General features: G+C 39.0%; 1 protein-coding gene across 5 annotated transcripts; it reads right to left on the bottom strand.

Moving 5' to 3' along the window:
* Nucleotides 1-3,602: 3,602 nt before the first annotated feature.
* septin6 (septin 6) lies at nt 3,603-22,672 on the bottom strand. 5 transcript variants are annotated; one of them, XM_085131145.1, is made up of 11 exons: nt 22,540-22,672; nt 20,733-20,847; nt 17,870-18,065; nt 16,397-16,583; nt 14,003-14,164; nt 13,198-13,294; nt 11,361-11,529; nt 11,010-11,142; nt 10,721-10,911; nt 9,617-9,663; nt 3,603-4,748 (listed from the first exon to the last, which is right to left on the bottom strand). In XM_085131145.1, the coding sequence occupies exons 1-10, from the start codon at nt 22,567-22,569 to the stop codon at nt 9,660-9,662; spliced, it is 1,284 nt and encodes a 427-aa protein (XP_084987271.1). In that variant the 5' UTR covers nt 22,570-22,672; the 3' UTR covers nt 3,603-4,748; nt 9,617-9,659. The 5 variants fall into 5 exon arrangements, with proteins under 5 accessions (XP_084987271.1, XP_084987256.1, XP_084987250.1 ...); XM_085131135.1 differs by lacking the exon at nt 3,603-4,748 and adding an exon at nt 5,823-7,730; XM_085131130.1 differs by lacking the exon at nt 9,617-9,663.
* Between the last annotated feature and the right edge of the window lie 72 nt (nt 22,673-22,744).

Raw genomic sequence — 22,744 nt, 5'->3', positions numbered from 1 at the left:
GGAGAGAGAATGCTCAATGAACTCTGCCTGTTTGAGCTTCAGCCATCAACCAATCCCAGGATCAACAAAGCAGCGAGGTGTGATGGACTGACTTACCTGTGTGCACCATGGAAGAAATAAATATCAGTTTCTATCAGTGTTTGGGTCTAATGTTTGTCATAAATTTCATGTGTGTGATCAATGAATCAGTGCTAAAAACAAAGGACTGTAAGGATTCTGCTGGATTCTTGACTATACCAAAGATGCTGAATAAAATAAGGATGTGCATAGTGGGTTTTTTTAAAAATGTTTATTTATAAGATTTTAAGTTCAAAGTTACATAACGTCACACCAGACAAAGGACATAAGATTCAAAAACAATAACATTTAAGCACAGAAAAAAAAAGAAACCAAACACAACAAAAAAAAAAAAACCCAAACAGGAAAACAGGAAAGAAAAGGAAAAAAATAAAAACAAAATAAATAAATAAATAAATAAAAATACACCAGTTAGCCAGTATAAATCAAAAGTTCAAAAGAAACACCATTGTCCAAAGAAGATGATCTTCTGTGTGAGTTCAGACAGGGCAACAGAGAGTTCACCAAGACCAGAAGATGTGGGAAACATGTCCAGGAAGGAATCAGGGTCCAGCAGAGGTGCAGTTTCACACAAACACAAAGTGCAGTCAAATAGGTTAAAGTTTATGTTAAATTCCCATTAATATGATTGAGAAAAGGGCCCCAGATTTCGACAAACTTAAAATGGGTGTCAGCCAAACGATAACGAACCTCTTCAATATACAAACAAGCAATCATCTCACGTAGCAGGATGTGCATAGTTTTAAGCTTGGCCAAAACTTTGGAGTCTTTCTCCTGATCTTGGAGCTCAGAGGTTTTATTCCTGTGTTGCAGGGTGCTTGCTGCTCCCGAGGGAGACAGCTGCCATCGAGGAGTGTCACCGACTTAATTTATTGTTGTTCGCTTTACCTGTGTGGTTTTAATGTTGACTAAGTGTGTAATTATAAGTCAATATGATAATAATAATATGAGAATTTTAGTGTTTTTCATATTTATGTAAGTAGGAGTATTTTATAGAAATTGTAGTTTTGTACTTCTTCTAGTTAAAACATGGTTTAATATTCAGGGAGGGAATAAATATTCTCCCTTCTTCATTCAGATAGTTCAGTTGATACAAGCAAAACCAAATTCACCATGTTAGCCATATAAATGAACATAAGTATTGCAAAAAATACATTTATAGTATTGTGCAGAATGAATAATTTATAAAGTCCAACCAATAGCAGACAGTCAAACTTTAGGTACTTGACAGGAAGTTATACTTGCCATTTCTCTGGGGTTAGTCTGTCTTGTCTCCTCTGTCTCTTCACATTATCCTGGATGGACTCCATCCTGCAGACATGATCTCTGTGGCTGTGTCAGACTGTATGAACCAGTCCTGTTTTGCTTGATACTGTAAACAGTTCTTTCTGACTCCGGTTGCATTTTTCATTTGTTGTCATGTTGCAGAATGAATTTGGGGTTGATGGCACACCTCTCCGAGAACTGCAAGACCAATACGAACTTGAAAACTTAAGACTGTAATGTAGTCGGCTCATTCCATGTTGGTTTTGTCATGTCATCTCCAGACTTGGAGGCCCATAGAAAGCACGGTTTTGCAGGTAGTGAGCTGGAATGAGCAGCAATTCAATGCTGCAGGTGGTCAACTATTTTAAAAAGGTTAAATAATTTAATCCATAGTATAATCAGTAATAAACATACTGGTTCTTTCTTTCTTTATATATGCACATCTTTGCTTACACTGCCTCCTTCAGGACAAAGTGGGACAGAACAACTTCTCCATCTGTAAGAGTGGGTATTACCATTATGTTAAGTCTTGGGACATTAAAGTTATTTAGCTTATGTCATTTCCACCAAAGCTCCGCCCAACTAAATATAGAGGTCTAATCAACCAGTGATAACAACATCTTATATATGCAAAGCTACTGGTAACTGTAGCTGATAAATACAAGTCATAAAGTGAGGCAAACTGGGGAAAAGTGCAATATTTTCCTCTGAATTTATTCTTCCATCCAGTATTTTACAATGTGACATTATAATTTGCTATCACTGTGTATGTGTAGCCTAATAATAGCCCCGGGAATGTTACAGTAGATACATTTAACAGCATTTTTAGAATATATAAATGAAACAATTCTTTGCAAAAAGATTTGTCTCTAATAGTTAGGCTTAGTTTTTGCATCTATGTAAGTTTTCTTTAATTAAAATCGAACATTTCTGTCCACATATCTCTCTCAAGAACCCTATGAAGAGACACAACTTTAGGATTTGACTGTGGTCACCAAAGAAAGTGAAAATAACAAAGACAAAAACCATTAATGTCACAAAACCCAGTTTGTATCAGTTGTCTTAAAAAGGCATCTAAGATGTAGTTTAGTTTCATTCATTTATAAGTAAATATGTTTAAATAAATTGTGCAATTTTACTTTCCCTTAAAAAAAAAACCTTCATTTTAGTTTCATTTATTTTTTTTCCTCTACTTGTCTGCGCCTCACAGATTGAGAACCATCTATCCATTTCCTTCCAGTTATCCAAATAGGAGTCACAGAGAGGGCTGGAGCCTACTCCAGGCAAGGTAGACCCTGGTCAGGTGATCAATCTGTCACAGAGCTAACACTTAGAGACGAGTCGATTTAGAATCACCAATGAACCGAAGCCCATGTAAAAAACACTCTGAGATAGGGATGCAACGATACCAATTTTTTCAAACCGATACGATACCGATACTTGGATCTGAGTACTTGCCGATACAGAGTACAAAAACCGATACTTCTACCACACACACACACAAATGCAATGAATTGGAAGACAGGTTTTATTTTATTCTCTGCCGATAAAAAATAAAATCTTAATAAAAATGACCACAAAAAAAATTTCAAGTGAAAAATAAGCACTTCTGTTAAATTATTGCAGAGTCTCCACATTGTAATTTAACAAAATATCACTGAACTATTGGCACTGTCTCGAGCTTTCAGAATAATAAATAAACACTTCTGTTTGGAATCAAATAAATACAAATTAGGTTTGAGAATAAAATAAACTTTTAAATTATTGCAGAGTGTCCATATTGTAAACAAACAAACAAAATAATTATTATAAAATAAATAATAAATAAACACTTCTGTTTGGAATAAAATAAATACAAATTAGGTTTGAGAATAAAATGAACTTTTAAATTATTGCAGAGTGTCCATATTGTAAACAAACAAACAAAATAATTATTATAAAATAAATAATAAATAAAATAATAATTGGCCCCCTAGTGGCCAATCTAAAAAACTACAACAGAAATGACAAGCCACCCTCTGATTAATGAAATAAGTTAGTATCGGTTCATGGTATCGGTTAACTTTTACGAGTATGAGTACACACACATTTTACAGTATCGGCCCCGATACCCGATACCAGTATCGGTATCGGTGCAACCCTACTCTGAGAGAACATTTACATTCTACAACGAAAGATTTGAACCCAGCACCGTCTTGCTGCGAGGCGACAGCCATCAGTTTTAGAGCCACTGTTGAAAATGACAGACAGACGCGTCAAATGTTTGGATCACCTTTTTTATTCAAAATGTACATCAATGGAATCAAACTAAAGTAAGATCCAGAATCATTTGAGGTGTGGGAAAGGTTCTGACTACAAGAGGTGATGACTGATACTAGAAAAAATGTATGGCAATTCCTGACACCAAAATGTTACACTCAGAGTCACGTCCAAAGATCATAGGTAATAAACAACAAGTCTCCACTTCGATACACAAAATATATCCTTATAAATTATATAAATGCACGAGTATTTTTTAATACTCCTATCTGGGGTTTCAATTCAACTCCGTCTTATACTAACATTTGGCAAAGTGGGAGCTGAAATCATAGGACAGAGCAAATGTACATGAATTATATGCACCGATTTGAAGAAAACAGCAATGGAGGAAAACGGATAGCAAAACTTTGTTATTTAAGGGTTAAAAACAAGCAGGTCAAAGATCACTGCAGTAATGAAAACGAGAGAGAGAGAGAGATGCATGCAAAATATAAAGTAGGCAGGTGAATATTAAAGCACAATGTGTAGTAAAAGGCCATGACATGTGACCTCCATGGTATTCAGCAGTGACGTGTAAACATGGGCACCATAAACATCGCTTTGGCTCTTGCATGATTATGACTCTTAATTTAGATGTGCAGAAAACAAGGGAAGAGGACGTCCTCATTGTACTGTATCACTTTAACACATTACACATAGTTTAAGTGCTTCTGTTCTTTTGTTTAAAAGCAAGTCTCGATGATTCACTGTCATTTTATCCTAATGCCTCTGGGTTGAGAATTCTCTTGAACAGATGAGTGCATAGTGCAGGTCACAGCAATTTTATTTCAACTAAAGGTCAAATAATGACTTCCTCTGTGAGTCCCACCCGACGACTTCTATGAACTACAAGAGTCTCTCTATACATTAAGACATGATAGCAGATTTAAATTGTGCCCGGTTCCTGACCTGCCCAGCTTTTAACCATCCTCAGGTGGTCAGAAATACCATGCGAGTCCACATTAAGGCCATATTCAACCAAGGGAGATGTAATGGGGGAGAGTAAAAGGTTCATACAGCGAGAAAAGCAGGAAGAGGTAAAGGGTGCTTAGTTCTTGCTGAAGCTGCAATCCCCTCTTCAGGTGGTCAAGACAGATTAAAAGAAGCTAAAGAGACAAAGAGAAAAGAGCAGGCAGTTAGAGGGAGGAAGCAAAGCAGAAACGCTTACAAATAAAAGATTCAGAAGTGCGATTCATATCAAGGAGAGAAAAACTTTAGGTTTTGAATTAAATCTTAGTGATCATAGTCATTCAAACAATACACTATAGACATAAAACACCCGATTATATTGTGTCCACGCCATGATTTTTTTTTTAAACAGTGAAATAAAAGGTACAGCCCGTGTTACGATCCCACGACTTGCCTGTGGTCATTCAGGTGTACAAAAATGTAAATAAACGAATAGGTGCATGTCTTCTCCATCACAACTGAAGTGGAAAAGGTATTAGTCACAACAACACAAAACGTAAACATGTAAGCGTAAGCAGAGGCAACATATGGTGGATTAGATTGCTCAAAGTGAGTTTAAAGCAGCATTGAAGCACATACACGTTAACACGTATTATAGCAGAGCAGGTAATGTATAAGAAAACCCTGCAGGGATGGGGAGGGGGGGGTCCACAGAGCCTCTGGTCACATTTGAGGTACTCAGTGCCCACAAAGGCTGGTCCCTTAGCAAAGCTTGAGGGCTGAAGACCTACTCAGTGCAGAGCCAGGGATTACTGCAAAGGAAAGTGAAACCACACAGACCAATGAGCTGAGGATTGCGAGGGAGGAAAGGATCTTCTCTTCAAGTACTTTGACCCTGGTATCATGTGGAATTATGTGAGTTAAGGCAGGAGTACTTTCAACTCAAGACAATTCTCTCTTTCAAGAGGCGATAAAAGTAACCCTGAACCTTGAAGTATAAACTAAGTCAGCAGGCGCCTATTTGATCTGAGGGCCATGAAATAAACACCTAAAAATCTTCTTTCAATAAAAATTGTTAGGCAAAGCTAGGACAGCAGCTGGCCAATGAACTCGCACAAGTACAACCTACTGGCACCAACATTTGTTCACTGTAAGCCTCTGATAAATGAAATATAACTTATTTCATCCATTTATTAAATAAACCTTGATTTAATTTCCTAAAAATAAAGTAATGTTTGTCATAGACAATGATTATGTTCACAGGTATAATATATGGTGAAAAATTGGCCTTTATTTTATTAAAAATGTCTTTAATATATGCGTAACACTGATACAAATAACACTGGTCCCTGCAGGACGATGGACATTAAGATGATTGACTTTGAAAATGTGCCTTCATATTGAGAACAATAAGAAAAAAGAAAGTTACAATTGCACTTACAACATTAATATATAGTATGTAAAAAAACATCACATTCGGGTATAAAACATTAAAAGTGCAAATGTGAAAGCTAATACAACGATGCACAAAACACATGACGATGAATGAGGTACGGGAGAAGTGGCAAAGAGAGGAGGCTCATGTCTGTTCATGCATGAGGCTGAAGAGAAACAACATCAGCAAGGGGACACTAAGAAAGTAAATCTTCATTTTATTTTTTATTGTTTAAATGTCTTTATAATTCTTAAAGAAAACGCAAAACAATGTAATGTGGTTACATTCTGCAATTAATTTACAGTGCCGGGAAGCACCTTTCTTATCATTCTAACATTCTAACTGTAATACAGTATGAATTTGATCTGGTTACAGCTGAGTTGTTGACTCTTGTATTGCTGAAGCTTCACATAAAAACAAACAAACAAACAAAACTTCACTTACTAAAATTATAGACTGTATATAAAAGAGAGCCATAGCTGCTGTGACATCAGTGGTTTGTAAAGTCCCGCCCACAAGAACTGGGATTGGATTTTGGAAACTAGCAATCGCAAGAAACTGCAACGCTCATACAGTAATAATTTGTTGCCCTAAAGTAGATCTCACTTAACCTATATTGTGATTTATACCGTTTTTACTGAGGTATTAAACATTTATGCAATTATACTTCTTTTTATCAGCGGAGGAACTGCCCCCTAATGGCCATTGAAAAGAATGCAGACGTAATCCACTTTCGCTTTGACTTTACATTTCAAATCCTGAAGATACACCTATCTTTTATAAACAGTGTATGATGAAAGCACACGGTGGCTTTTATTGTGAAGGAGATTAATCAAAAATGTATCTACAAGAGAAGCAACTTTACTCCCTGCTAACAATTTGAACAACATAACAGGAGACAAATTGACAGATTTTAAATATCTACATCAAGACGAGGTTTTTTGGCTGCACAATAACGGATAGAGAACGGACACGGGCTGCTTTTCTGTCGCACTTCTAAAAAAGAAGGTGCTCAACGAGAGCTTGTTGTAGCACAAAACTCTACTTCCTGTTACCACTTTAACCGCAGGTGTCACCAAATAAGCAAGAAGTGATTAGCCTATCAGAAACCCAATGATTAACTACTTGAAGTGTGCTTTTCTTCAGCAAGACATTTTCTTCAAATGCAGCAATTTCAGACACCACAGTTTCATGGAGGCGGTTTTAAAAAAATACATAAGTCTACTGCTTTTCTTCAATCTCAAAGTCAATCTGCCTTCATATTAATAACAGTCTATTCTTGTAAAGTCTGAAATCCAAACCAGATTTCTCATCCTTCATGCTTCAGTCCCATTGTTTTAATGCATGTTTCCATTTAGCCTCAGTACATTTCTGCCCATCACTACAGTAGTCATGTATGTTAATATCTTTTTAAAAGCTCACATCATGCAAAGAGTCACTAAATATTAAAAAAACAAAAACAAACATGGAATGCATTTTGTAAATTTGCACAAAAAGAGAAGCCGAATAATTGCTTGTACAACCCACACAACTGACAAGCATCATTCAGCATGAAAAAACAAAAGAGTAAGTCAAACTGATAGCAATGCCCAGCGTCTTCCACAGAGCAGGGAGGGGCGTGTGGAGGGTTGGATTATGGGGTAATGTGAGGGTGAGGAAGGGGTACTGTAAAGGATGATGGGGTTGGAAACTCATTCACAGCAGGATGGCCACAAGGGAGCACTTTTTCTACAGGAATCCTTAGCTGGAAATAAGAGAGAAGGGCTGTTATTGCTTTCTTGGAGTTAAAACATCATCACAACACACAGTTTCACACAGGTGACATCACATCACATTAGTTATCAGGAGGCGCCGACAGGGAAAACATGCTTTTTAAGGCGACTCAAAAGGACTGAGTGCAGAGGTGAGGATGTGAGTACAGCTGTCTATTTGTTTGAATCGGACAGTTAAATAAATCTTTTTCTTTCTTTTCAGGTTTCCCTCCCTCCCTTGAGTTTCGAACAGTGGGTCTTATTGTCTTCCTCGAGCCTTGCTCGTCAAACGCCATCTTGTTTCCAGCTTTTTTAAGAGCTCTGAAATGCTTGTGGAGTTTACAGATTGCAAGACAGATGTCTTTATTCACTTCTACCCTCCCCAGTGGTTGAGTCTTAACAACATGTCCCTCTGTGGATTTGGCTTTTGAATCCACAAAAGTGGGGTGGGGTGGTAGTGGGAGTGGGGTGGGGTGGTAGTGGGAGTGGGGGTCGTCATATGGCTCTGGCTGATCGACAAAACATGTCATCTCTGTAAACAGAGAAGGGCCCTGAGGCTGCTAGCTGCTCTGGTGTGACCCGTTAGTTTCAGTTACTCTTCAGTTCAGCCTTGAATGAGTCTTTGTGCAAAGTCGGGGAAGGGCCACAAGAAAAAGAGACTGTTGTGCATTTGGGGAGGCAGATGGAACAGTACATCAAATGGATGGGTGGGGATCTAATAAAGTGGCTGATTTAGAAGCTGGCAGAAGGACGGTAAACACTGCCAACTCAAGGATGGGATCGGCACAGATGTTTCCATGAAGTACTGCAAATCTGTGGCAATAAAATACTACATTTGGATTAGCCATTTCTCAAACAGTGACGTGCTTAAATAACTTGAATGGGCAAATTAAATCCATGCAAATTAGAGGAGATTTAACAGCTTTATAAATCTTCAGATTGTGTTTACATATTCAGATTCAGAGAAGTTGGCTGCACAGTTTGACAGCTACTAATGCTTCAGTTTCATTTCTGGTTAACTTGTACTACTCATCAGTCAATCGTCTGAAGTACAAAATGTCAGATAATGAAAAAGTTGCCTTTTCAAAGTCAAATAAAATGTTGCGAGCTCCATCTATGTTCTGTTAATCTGGGCCTGGGTCGCTCTCAGGAAAGATGCCTACACATTCCTCTCCCCAGCCAACAATTCTAGCTCCAGTAGGGATGCAGGGGCGTTCCCAAACCATCCAACAGACATAATCTCTCCAGCATGTTCTGGGTGACCTCCCATTAGTACTGAGACGCATCTCCTATGAGGCGTCCAGAATGCCTTGTGATCAGAAGCACAAACCACTTCAACTGGCTCCTTTCCATACAGAGGAGTTGCAGCTCTACTCTGTGCTGCATCTTCCCAGACATCCAGACTCTCTTGGCTGCTACATATGAAGGTGGGAAAATAGATCAACTGTCTTCACTACAACAGCCAAGTAAAGTGTCTGCATCGCTGCAGATGCCGCACCAATTTGACAGTCTCACTCGTGAGCAACACCCCAAGATACTCAAAAACTCTCCCACTTGGGACAGCAACTCCTCCCTTTTGCCCAGAGTGGGCACTCCACCCATGTCCAGCTGAGAACCATGGCCCCAGATTTGGAGATGCTAGATGCTCACACTCGGCTGCAAAGTGCCCCGGTGCGAGCTGAAAATGATCAAATGCTGAGAGGTGATCCTGAGACCACCAAACCAGAGAACCAGAGTCATAAAAATCTATGAATCAGTGACAAAGGGCCGTTCTGGTGGAGTTAATAATGATTCCCAAATTGCAGAAGCTTCAGAATTTTAATATTTATATATTTTTTTCCACATCTGTTGGCGGTGTAACTCAAGAAGGGGGTCTTACCAGAAAAGGTGCCTCACGCAGCATGCAGCAAGTGTGGGAGGAGTTAACTGGAAAACATTACGGATGCAACATAGGTGACACATGCACTCACAGGACACATTCAAAACACAACGTTCATCATAAATAACTGTCTCCTGGGGACTGAAAAGAACTTGATTATTAGACCCCGCTAGTCAGATTTAATTTGTGACCTTGAGACAGAGCCTAAAAAAGAAAATTAGAACGGCTGTGAAGAAAATCAATTAGCAAGAAGGAAATAAAGCAACAAGAAACCTCTCAGTGCAAGTGTCTTCTTCCTTTTCCAACAGGCACATCAGCTTTAACACAACCAGGAGTTGATTAGCACCATGAAGGGACCAACAATGTCAATAACACATCAGGCTGCACACGCAATAGCAGCCTCAGTCTCACTAAACTTGTGGCATAAGCAAAAGCGTCAGATCTATTACCAAAGCATTTGGAAAAGTGCATAAAGTATTGGCACATGTGTGTAAAGCTGTTTACACACATGTATTGAGAGCGTTTGATTTGTGGTGAACCAGCAGCAGCGCTTAATTGCAGAGCAAAGATTTCTGACTGAAATTCATTCATCTAACTCTGCTGACAGTTGGCTACTTTTCAACTATTTAGATGAGGACAGATTGTAATTTTCACCAGTCTCCCTCCCCTCTCGTCTCCTCTTATTTCTCCACACTGGCGATGAGTTATAGTCAGCTCACTTAGCGTGGAATTTAGTACTAACTACAATCTCTATTATTATATGGAGGGAAAACTGGAACATTCATCTGCCTCTGTGAATTAAAGAGCAGTGTCAAAGTCTGCTTATAAGGATTTGCCTGAGCCTTTCAGCTCTACAAATCTAATATGGATTAGCATCAAATTATACAAATCCACGGTGGGTTATTAACCAGTGGTGGCAGATAAACCACTGAGATATTGATGTGACAGTTCCAATACATACTGTTATAAAACCTTGAAGTCAGTTATTTTATCACTGGCTTGTCAACACCCTCCCAAATTCATTTCATACTCCACTTCCTGTAGTCACACAGGCGATGGTACACCTGTGAGGGTAAAGCCACAGAGCGGGATAACAGTACTCACTTTTTCCTCTCTTTGTCCCTCTTGAGTGTGGTGGAGCCCCCTGCCTGCTGAGCTTGGTTCTGCAAGAGCTCTGCGGCAGTCTTTTTCTGTTTGAATGTGTTGACCTCATCGTCCAGACTCTTCTTCTTTTCTTCCAGCTTCTTTTTCTCGTCCTGGTGGAGTTTCTTCAGACGGTCGAATTTCTCGTGCAGCTACGTGACAAGAAACAGACACAGTTGTTTTGCGTTTTAAAAACAAAGCAGAAATTTATCTGGCTCACGTAAACACTGGTTATGCAGCTGATACTTACCTCTTTCTCTGCTTCTTTGAGCTCAGCCTCCTTCTCTTTAACTCTTTGGACAAACATTTGCCTCATTTCTTCTTCCTTCTTTTGCAGTTCTCCCATGAACTCGTTCCTCTTAGCTTCATATGTTTCCTGCAGACTGGCAGAGGAAGAAATATGAGCAATAGAAACAGTAAAGCAAATCTCTTAGAAGATAAATTTAGCATATTTTATAAAACCATTCAAGATTTTAACCTCCTCCATACTATGAAAACTTCCACAGTTACAGGCCCCCAAAGTGTAAAAAGTAATTGGGAGGTTGGGGGTAGAAATAAGCTGATGAATGCAAAAATCAGCTGCAATAAAGGAGTCTGCTACCTGAAGGGCTTGCTGTCAGGATCCGTGTCCTTGAACCCCATTTCCTCCAATTTACATCTCCGATAGAGTTCATAGTGACGCGTGTGAGTCTGCTCTCGCAGGTCCTCCATGTTAACTCTGATCAGCATTTCCCGCAGTTTGACAAAGTCACAGTGAGTCTCGTTTTCCACTGTGAGAAACAGAACACAGGGACTTAGTGCATGTTAGAAGTGCGAGTCACCATACATCCCACGATACGATATTATCACAATACTTAACGCACGATACGATATTATTGCAATTTTTTAAAATATTTTGCGATATTCAGATTCTGTACATAAAGGTAAACTTTATCAATATTCATTTTCTCTAATATCAAAGTCTCACACTCAGTCTTTCTCTCATTTCAGTTTGATTGTTGACAAACTGAACGGTTTGTATTACAGTCTAGTCCAACTTAACTGAATCAACCATCTGGTACAATTATAGCTATTCTGAACTATGCAGTTTATGAAAACTATGCAGCCCCTTCAGCAACTGAAGAATTTGAAAGTAAATTAAAACAAAATAGAATTTTACATTAAATAAAAAAGTTTTAAACTTCATTAAAATAAAACATGTCTTAAATTAAAATAAGTAAACTGTCATGTTTATTGCTGCCATAAACAAGTTAAACACATTTGGACAGTGAAGGAATGTCAGGATTCTTGCTCAGAAAAAGGATCAACATGCTCTGAAGTCAGAGCACAAAAACCTTTTTGTAACAAATATCGATTTCTGCTGTCCCTGTATCGATACATTATTAGCAAACAAAACATCACGATACTACACAGTATCCATTTTTTCCCCCACCTCTAGTGCATGTGTCACAGAACAAACTAGAACACATGCTAAAGCTACAGTATAAAGTAAATCAAACAAACTGCAGCAGTATAAAAAAGCAGTGTTCACGTCCTGTGTTTTCTGTATTGATTTTTGGTGCTGGACTGAACCGAGCTGCATGCCTCCACAGGACATGTGACACCATGTGAGTATGCATGCAGACAGTCTGGGGTAAACAGACCCAGTGTTTGATAAAAAGCCTTCTTCAGTCGTAAATATTATACCCTGCAGGCCATTCGCATTAAAACGGTGGTGTGGGTTTCATTGTTTTGGCAGCGATCCAGCACGCTGAATTTTAAATGAAGTATTAATGATATGGGAAAAACGCTGACTTTAAGCTTTGGGGTTTTTTGATGTAATCCACATAAATATTAGACACACATCGTGGGAAATGCATCTCTGTTTACCCTATGGCTGCTTGGATAAAAGGATAGAATTTCTAAAGGGATTACACCAACATTAAAGCAAATTTAGCAGAAAATTGTTGTTGTTTTTAAAATAAAGACTTCAGGGTGTTTTTTCTGTTTTATAGCATTATAAAGCAGACATAACAAGAAACGAGAAGAGCAGTCATGCTGCAAGCATTTAAGCTGCATGTGTTGAATAAGACCGAATCATATAAACATCTGCACACATGCATGCACATTTCATAATAACAGCAATCATGTGTCTGTAACAAACGGCAAATCAGTGCAACTGGAGTTAAAGTATTGACAGTTGTGTCTACTTCACATACATTAACCACACCATTGATCAAGGAGGTCAATAAAAACGACATAAAGTTCCTTTATGGGCTAAAAGCTGGTGCTGCAATGATTTACAGTGTGATGGAACTGCAGGTTATATAACTGGTTATCAGCTAGTCTGCAGCAGCTATTTGAGTTGAGCAGAAATATAAGGGGAGGGAGTGGCTAGAGCAGCTGTGATGAGAAGGAGCATGCTCTCATTTCCTGTGCAGGATGTAACCCGGGCTTACCCTGCACCGTTCCCCAGGGGTACTGCCGGGCCTTCACCATCTTGTTCCCAATCTTGACTTCCTCTGTGCTCCCCACCACGGCAAAGGGCAAATGGCTCTGTGAAGCGTAAAGAAAAGCACGCTTGGTGTGCTGCCAAACACACACTCTGCAAATTCTCCACACACAAAATAAATAAATAAATCAAACACCTAGTGTTTGTGCTGCAGGCATCGATTCCATTACTTCAACTTACACAAGCTGATCATTAAGAACTTGTTTTTCCAGACAGACAGCACTACAATAAAGATTTATGATGTCTCAGAACAGAGTTGAGGTCAGGCTGTGCAAACATGAGAGGAGAGGCTGCAGTTTAATAGAATCAGTTAAGGATAGTTAAGGAATTTGCACAGATCAGGACTAATAAACATCTAAGTGAGCCTTGAATTATCTGTCAGTGCACACAGGCCCTTTCCCACACTGCAGGTTTCCTGCAGAGCGAACTGAACGCTCCGCCGTGCTGCGGCAGCGGCTTCCTGACAGACTAAGGAGACGCGTACGACATCTGCCCCGACTCCACATCACAAGTTGTTACGCTGGTAAAATAAATTAGAATTAAGCAGTGTAGCTACATCCGCCTGCTCCCTTAGTCACACAGGGTCGCCACAGCAGGTAGCGCCACACGTTTGATTTGGCAGACTCTTTAATCCCAGACGCCCTTCCCGACACAACCCTGAAGGCTTTTGTGTCCCCCTCCACGACTGAACTGTGGATCTTTTGCTTAGGTTAGCTGAATGTGTAAAGCACAACAGTAGAAATGAGCCTTACGTTCATGGTGGAGTTGATCTCGGCCACGGATTCGTCATCAGTGGGGAACTGGTAGATCTGCACTCCGTTGCTGACCAGCTCACTGGTGATTTTGATTTTGAACTTGGCCAGCTCACTCTTAGAGATAGCATCTGACTTGGCGATGATTGGGATAATATTGACCTGCAGATAAGAAATGAGGCGAACATTCATGTAGTTATCATAATAGCGCAACAAGGTGAAGTGAAATATTTCAGACATTCAGCAAAATATAGAAAAGACTAGTTTCACAGCCTTCTGTAGTCCAAATTTAGAAAATAGTTGATTTATTTAAAAGAAAAAACTCTCTTAAGCTGTAGCTAGAATTAAGTAATATTACAGTTTAATAACAGAGTGCATAACACTTTTTCTTATACATGGCTTTCACTCATATATTCCCAAAGACTGCAGTAGTAATTTAAAAGAAAATGTGAAAAATGATAGGGGTACTATTTGCTTTAACATTCAGAGAATATAAGCAAATTCAATACAGACAAGCTTTCTTTGAATCAGCTTTACGGACAAAAGCTAAAACTCCAATCAAGAGATAAATGTGGTTATCAACTTAACTCAGGTTTCCTTTATATAAAAAGTAGGGGTGGGGGACAAAATCGATACTGTGTAGCATGGTGATATTTTGTTTGCTAATAATGTATCGATACAGGGACAGCAGAAATCGATATTTTGTTACAAAAAGGTTTTTGTGCTCTGACTTCAGAGCATGTTGATCCTTTTTCTGAGCAAGAATCCTGACATTCCTTCACTGTCCAAATGTGTTTAACTTTTTTATGGCAGCAATAAACATGACAGTTTACTTATTTTAATTTAAGACATGTTTTATTTTAATTAAGTTTAAAACTTTTTTATTTAATGTAAAATTATATTTTGTTTTAATTTACTTTCAAATTCTTCAGTTGCTGAAGGGGCTGCATAGTTTTCATAAACTGCATAGTTCAGAATAGCTATAATTGTACCAGATGGTTGATTCAGTTAAGTTGGACTAGACTGTAATACAAACCGTTCAGTTTGTCAACAATCAAACTGAAATGAGAGAAAGACTGAGTGTGAGACTTTGATATTAGAGAAAATGAATATTGATAAAGTTTACCTTTATGTACAGAATCTGAATATCACAAAATATTTTAAAAAATTGCAATAATATCGTATCGTGGGATGTATGGTGATTCCCACCTCTAATAAAAAGGGTGAATTTGATGCTTCATTTGACTCTTCTGCACAAAATGCACCAATCACATGCTGCCTGTTTCATTTAAGACCCTAACCCTAACATACCTCAGAGGAATACAGAAACGATGAAATCACATGTGAATCTCCATTGCTCAAAAATCAGGAGATCAATTAGTGAAAAGGTCATGATTTTTACACTCAGTTTAAGTCAAAACAAATTTGCTGTCCAGTCATGTGATAAAGCCAGGTTCAAAGAAAGCATCTTTTTGACATTAAATGCAAAATATCATCTCGATTCATACTTCCCCCTCAGAGAGGACAGAAACATAATCTTAAGTACAGAGATAAAAATAGTAAAAGCAGCAAAGAAAGTGAAAGCTTTCGTGTTGTGTCTCAGATCACAGAAAGTTTCTCCAACCGTGGACATATATGTTATCCAAACAGTGATAATCTAGGGAGGTGGGGAAACAGGCACGGTCACCGTCATATATAAATTACTGACAGGTGAAAATAACATTTCACTCCTACACTATTTTTACAGTGCTGTGTCAGCCCACACAATCCCTGATTTTTTTATTATTATTTGAATGTGGGCCCCTTTCACTAAAAGCAAAGGATGCTCCGGGTCATGTGAACAAAAATATCTTAGTGCATCCCTTCGTCTGGTGAGGATACAAAGTCTAGCTCGAGGACACTTCAGCAGAGCGCTGTTTGAATGTGCTCCTAGGTGAACGTGTAAACAGAGGAGGCTCTGCTCTAGATCACGCTGCTGTGAATGCTTGCTGGAGGGCACAGCTGCTCTGGCAAACTAGGCTGGTTCTTTGTGCAAAAGCCATGAGGGCCATGCAAATAAGCTGATGGGAAAGGACCTCACAAAAACCAGGCTTCAGTCACTGAGCAGGCTGCATTTCACAGCTGACCTACACCGACGCAGCAACGAGCCCGAGCCAATTTACATTTAAGCAGAAGGAAAAGGTTTATGGCTTATGACTGAAGAAGACAGATTCAATGCAGTGTCAAAGCACATACCTACAGTATATCTATGACACGCTACTCATTAAAACATATTCTGTAAGATCGTTCAGCTGCAGCACAACTGTTACACAATAGAAACAATCCTAAACATCTTCTAGCGAACTCTTTGACACAAAAACAACTAAAGATGACACTCAGCGAAGTGAAGCTGACCTTGCTATCAAGTTTTTTCATGGTCACCAGATCCAGCGATTTGAGCGAGTGTCCCGTTGGAGCGATGAAGTACAGGCACGCGTGGATGCGGGTGTCGTGGTAGCTGTGTAGCGTGCGCTTGATTTTCAGCTCCTCCTGTAGATATGCTTCAAACTGGGCATCAATAAACTCCACAATGGACTTGTAGCTGTTAAAAGATGAGGGACAGAGAAGATTTTTTTGTCAACACACCACAGCATCTGAAACCAGCAAATATTAAGCTTTTTTTTTTAATATAAGCTACATTTCTTATCTAAATAGTAAGGCATTAATATTCAGGATATCAGCGAATCATTGCAGCACTAGAGTCACTGTTATCTGTGGAAAGCCTGAAAGTATAGCTACACAGAAGACAACTGTGACTTGTAAAGACTTTGTCTCCTCTGGGAAAATCATCTCTTTTTCTATACTTTAATTATAATCATTATCCAACAATCTGCAAGGAACCTAGCAGAGTAAAAATCCACTACAAAAAGAGTCCGATCAGATTGGGAGATTTGAGTTCTCACATGTTTCTCCTCATGGTAATTTCAACAAAACTTCAGGGCTGCAGTGCATGTGTGAAAACGCCTGCAGTCACAACATGTGAGAGCAACTACCTGGTAAACATGATTAATTTTTAACTAACTTTACAGAAGCAATGATCAATTTTGCTGTGTGTTAGGACAGACTGTCTTATCTGAGCAGGTTTAGTCTAAAGCAGAAGATTTCAAACAAATGGGCATTTCAAGTCATACTTTATACTCATACCAGGTCAGATTCTTCATGTTTGTAGTTTTAGAGTATTTGATTTATCCAATAACTAATGACACATGCGAGAGAAAATGAACAAAAGAGAAAGATGTTGGCCGGTTTATTGAGGACTACAGGAAGCTTCAAAAGGCATCCACCCTTTCCAGAAAACAGACCCATAAACACTGTGGGAAAAAAAACCCACAGCTTATGTAGAAAGTATAGGATATTCTGCCTGCAGCAGTGTATAAGATAGTTTAACCCCATGTTACTTCCCCTGGGATTTCCAACAATTGCAGGATTCCCATTGTACAGAGCTTACAAAGTTCACACAGTCTCCTCCTCTTCCTCAACTTAGCCTCTGCAGCACACTTAAGGTTTGGTAACAAAATCGTGGGTGTATACAGCAGCTTGTCATATCCTAAGGCTGTGATTTGCTTCTCATGCCAGACAGGAAAGCAGCTACATCTTAATTTCTGTTTCCCAAAACTGATGAGGAAACGACTTCACTTTAGACATCTGATGAAAGAAAGTTAAGCAACGAATGACACATAAGCTGCGGAGAGGCTTCAAGTACTCCCAAGATGTCAGGTTTGTCTGGGGTGTATATTGCTCCCACTGAAAGATCCAAATAAAAGAACGTTGTGGAGTTTGACGTCCCCCCTCTCTCAATGATGAAGCAGCTGAAAGTGGCTGACTTACCTGTCTTCTTTATTGATCTGGTCTCCAAAGCCCACGGTGTTGACGACAGCGAGTTTGAGGCGCACGTTGCTCTCCTGAAGTTCATAGGTGTTGGACTTGAGTGTGACTCCCGGCTGGTTGTGCTGGGTGGGCTCACCTTCAAACTTGGTGTTGAACAGCGTGTCCATCAGAGTGGACTTACCCAAACCCGTCTCACCTGCACAACAAAGAGAAAATACATCAAGTTACTATCTTCATCTTACTATTACATCATTCAAATCACATAAAAAGGACCTCTTCATCTTTACTTACAGGGCAGTTGCTATTATTTCACTAACTGGAAATAACTTCCAAACCAAAAGGAATTTAATGACAGGCCCTTTTCTTTGATCAGCTTTTGATATATTTCAGCTCAAGCCACTCTCTCTGACACTACAGTTGTGTAACTCAAGCAAAAAAAAAAAAAAATGGTACCTGATAATGTTAGAGTACATTAAAAACAACGTATTGAATCTGCTTAAAACAGAGTGTATTACTCTCAAATGCTTAAAGCCACAAAAACAGCAGCAGTAGCTGCTATGTAATGTACTGACATCCATTTACTGTTAGATGACTCAGATACTGAGCTCCATCTGTAAGAAAATCTATTTTTATTCATTATAGCCTGACCTACAGTCCAACCATGTTAGCCCATTTTTGTGGGACATCTTACAACATCCCTATTTTTCTCTGAAAATACCACAAGCACACAGACACATCTTTCTGAGCAAAGCTCAGGTCACAACAGTTAAAATTTTGCATCTCGTTTGAAGAAAGTGAAGAACACGTGGAAAGGACAGGATGGGTCAATGTGTGAAGTAAAGGCCAAAATCAAAAACAACACAACAGAAACATTCTGCAGACATACCAGTCATCTTTGAGGCACACATCGTCACATTTTTGCTTGACTCATACAGCAGCACTTACAGTTTGGAACAAAACTGTGGTTTTTCTGCAGCGTCGTCTTTGCATCCATATTTTGATTGGATTGTACTAATGTTTTTATAGATTATTTGGAAAAACTGGCAGTCAAAAAGCATTAAAAAGTAACATTATGAGAAAAAACACACATTTCACTCCACTCCCGAGTATAAATAGAATCTAGAGGATGTGTTTAGCTTGGAGGAAACTCAAAAGCCTGTCGCTCATGCCCACCAATCATTTCATCATCAAAAAGTCTTAAGTGGACATATTCTGCTCATTTCCAGGCCCATATGTTCATTCTTGCACTTTACTAGAGTATCTTTGCATGTTAACAGTTTAAAGTAATCCCTCAGTTTAGCCCCTCAGTTTATTCTTTGTCTGAATTAAATCTTTTTAACTCCTCCCATGTTCCCTTTAAGCCACCCTCCTTCTGATTGTCTCCCCCTTGCAAGAAAAAAAACAGCAGCTTTGAACAGCAGATGGGCCAGAGCTGTGTGCCCGAGATAACCACATTACAGATATCCCCTTTAAGTGACATCATAAAGAGCCGAGAGTTTAAAAAAAAATCGGAATCCTGAGCTTTTGCTTCACACGGATTACTTGTACAGTGATCTCATGATCTGAAACCTTTGCTTGGTTTAATATGAACATGCACCTGTAGAAAATATGAGACAAATGCATAACAGGTCTAGTTTGAAATAAATAAACACAGGGTAGTAATGTAACGTAATCTAATTTGCAGCATATCACAAAAACACATTGTATTCAAGATTAAGGGGAACTACCAGAGTTCCCACAGCTTTCTATGGTTTTAAATGTTATAGCTCTGCCGTCAGAGATGTTTAGTTAAATATTCAAGCAAGAATGCTGAAGTTAGTCACAAACTAAGTTCCCCCACAAAAGAAGATCCCATTGTTTTAATGCTATTACATCCACTGCAGTTTTTGTTTTTGCTAACTCACTGCCGAGCTGATGACTGATGAGTATTTTTGAATGTTGTAGTCTGCTAAGACTCATCTTTCATGTTACTTCCTGTGCTGCTCTGCACATATTTTATTGCTTTCTGGACATTTAACATGTTCCAGAAAGGAAACCCAAATGAAAAGATATTTGCATTTTCAAACAAAAACATAATATGAATACTTCTGTTTTCTATAAATACAGTATCATAAACTACAACCTCCACCTTTCTCCCATTTTATTACTTGTTGTTTTTCTTCCTGCCTGTCAACTCTGGCACTGACATATTACACATGCCTAACCTGAACAATAATAGAAACGATTAAATAAATATATAAATAAAACGGAAAAGACAAACAAGAGGAGCCTATACAGAGTTCTGAAAATGCAAATATGTTTGACATAATAACACATTCAGATCCTGTTTCTGAGTGCAAGTACTGCCAGACATGACAGGCCTTTACAAAAATACTAAAACCTCCACAATTGCAACAAAATGCCATCTAAATAAACTGAACATTATTTTCTCCATTCAGCTAGGGCTGCTGAATGGCTGTATTAGATTAGTTTTAGTGGGATGCTAATAAATTGGCAACTGAGTGCACATAATTGAATACTTCCAGCACTTAATAAGGCTGATGTGACTTGGTTCTCCAGTCTAAAATTAAACTTATAGGGCATCATTTCTGACTGTCCTCTACATCCTGGAGAAGGCTTGTATCCTGCATTCAGTGTTGCATTGTTTTTTGTAAACAGTCGTGCATATTCAAATGAAATAACCACCAGCAGACACTTGACTTTGCTGAACTGAGAGCATCTTACTCATTACAGTAACCAAAGCAAGCAAAAAGGAAACTGAGAGTCAAACACTGAGCAGCTTTTGTCTTGTGGAAACACTTGAACTGAAGCAAAGATATTGTGCCTGAAGACATAGAGAGGAAATCTCACATGACACACTCACCAACACAGAGGATGTTGAAGCAAAATCCGTGGTTGACAGACTTGTTGACCAGCTGGTCAGGCATGCTGTCAAAGCCGACATGGCCCGATAGAGGGACAGCACGAGCTCCTTCACCCTAAAAACAAAAGACATAAAGCAACAAGTCAGTGCCTTTCGATCACTAAACACCTTCCACGTCTGTAAGCACGTGCAGGATTCCTTCTAACGTGCTGAAATATGCATCGCAACGACAGCTGTCCTGTGTAAATAAAACCGTACCGTGCCTTCGACCATTTTTTGATCACGTTAGTCTTTGACAATGAGTTCAGGTGCAGTGCTAACTCACTTCCTGCTTCCTGAGCTGTGACTTTCTTCCACAGACGAGACAGTTAGAAACCACAATGTACATATATGGAAAGGTATTGCTGTTTGTGGCAAGACAAAGCGTTTAGAAAAAATTAGGGGAAAAAAAGAGCTTACTGTTTAAAAATTTAAAAAATAAAAGAAAAACGGATAAAAGCATTAGCATAACTGGCACTGAGTTTTGGGGGGTTTTTTTTAAACTTCCTCTTCTGAGCTTATTTCACTTCCATTCACTCTATCACACTGTTTATAGACAACCTGTATCTGAACCACTAAACACAACAAGTGTAAAAACACTGTTGTTACATATGTGTGTGGGTGTGTGGCTGCTGGTAAGCATCTCCATCAGTGTGAACCTCCTTTCTGCAGCCTACGTTTTGCAGGAAAACAAAAAATGTAGATTATATGGCAAAAGAAAGAATATCTCAACCATTTCAACCTCAGACAACCAGCTATTATGTGGCTTAACATAACACACTGTTGCAGTCCAATGTGGTGAAGATTTCTGGGAGGAAAAACACTCTGTTTTAGACTCAATTTAAAATAACTGAGCAAACCGAAGGCACTAAACATTTGTGGATTATTTGGATGGCTGAAATTGGGTTTAAACAGCTGAGGGAGTGTTTGGAAAACTGGACAACCAGCCCTATACTCTTCAGCTGCAAGTGCAACATTCCTGAGACCATTCCCGCTTTTCATGACACTCACAGCCAAGTTACACACAGTGAGCGGGTTTCCATTCACTGGATATGGATATCAAACTGCAAAACCTTGCTATTCTCACCCCTCCCTCTGGGTTACGCGGCTTCTTTCCAAGCCCCCTCCCAAAAAAGGCAAACTTAGACCACGATTTGTGCATTGCACGGCCAAATGTCTACAAGGAGCTACGATCTATTTGTCCGTAATATTCATTAAGACAACGCCCGGAAAACAAAGTTGACGGGTCTTGCATAAAACAACATAACGGAAATGAGCATCGTAGCCGTGCCGAAATGGGGGCGTTCAGAATGAATGGCCTACCTATGGCTCTGTAACAGCCTCTCGTTTTTATGTGAGATAATAGATAAGTCGGTTTCTTTGAAATTTAAATGTCTTAATCTGTTAATTCCGTTTACAGGGTAATTTAGGTTTTTACCAGTACAGGAAATCTGCAGGCGTTAGCATACCAAAATGAAAATATTCTACCGGAGAGCTTCGACTGTTGAGTGCTGGGCCTTAATTTGATATCTGGTTAAATCTTGTTTTTATACCGTGTTTAGGGACGCATAATCAGATTTCTATTAGCTCTAATTATAATTGATCTAATTAAGCCACGGTACACTGGATTTGGATGGAATAGCCACGAAAAACGGATGGTGGCTGGGTAAATCTGCTTGAAATTATACACTCTTCTGCGAAACGCTTGATCCATAACAAAAATATATAAGATAAATACATGAATTCCAGTGTGAAACAGGCTACTTACCGCTTGCCTTGCTATCTCAGTTGACGCCATAGTAGCTGCTGTTAGCCGGAGGACGAAACCTCTGCTGCTCTGTTTAGCAAAGGAAGCTGCACCGTTAACGTTACACCGAAAGATGGCCTAGCAGGAATGTACCACAAACCAATGCGCTTTTAGATATGATATTTTTAAAAACTGTACCCATATTATGTGTTTCTTACTTATAAAA

This window comes from Neolamprologus multifasciatus, chromosome 2, assembly GCF_963576455.1.
Source record: "Neolamprologus multifasciatus chromosome 2, fNeoMul1.2, whole genome shotgun sequence".
In the NCBI taxonomy this organism is placed as follows: Eukaryota; Metazoa; Chordata; class Actinopteri; order Cichliformes; family Cichlidae; genus Neolamprologus; species Neolamprologus multifasciatus.
The sequence above is the reverse complement of the archived record's forward strand: the minus strand, read 5'-3'. Positions and strand labels throughout refer to the sequence as shown.

Bases quoted from the DNA above. Each gene is read 5' to 3' on its own strand.
- septin6 (XM_085131124.1), bottom strand. From the start codon at position 22,569: ATGGCGTCAACTGAGATAGCAAGGCAAGCG. The intron at 20,848-22,539 runs GTAAGTAGCCTG...TTTTGTTTTTAG, and splicing joins CTGAGATAGCAAGGCAAGCG to GGTGAAGGAGCTCGTGCTGT. The intron at 16,584-17,869 runs GTAAGTCAGCCA...ATCTTTTAACAG, and splicing joins CAGATCAATAAAGAAGACAG to CTACAAGTCCATTGTGGAGT.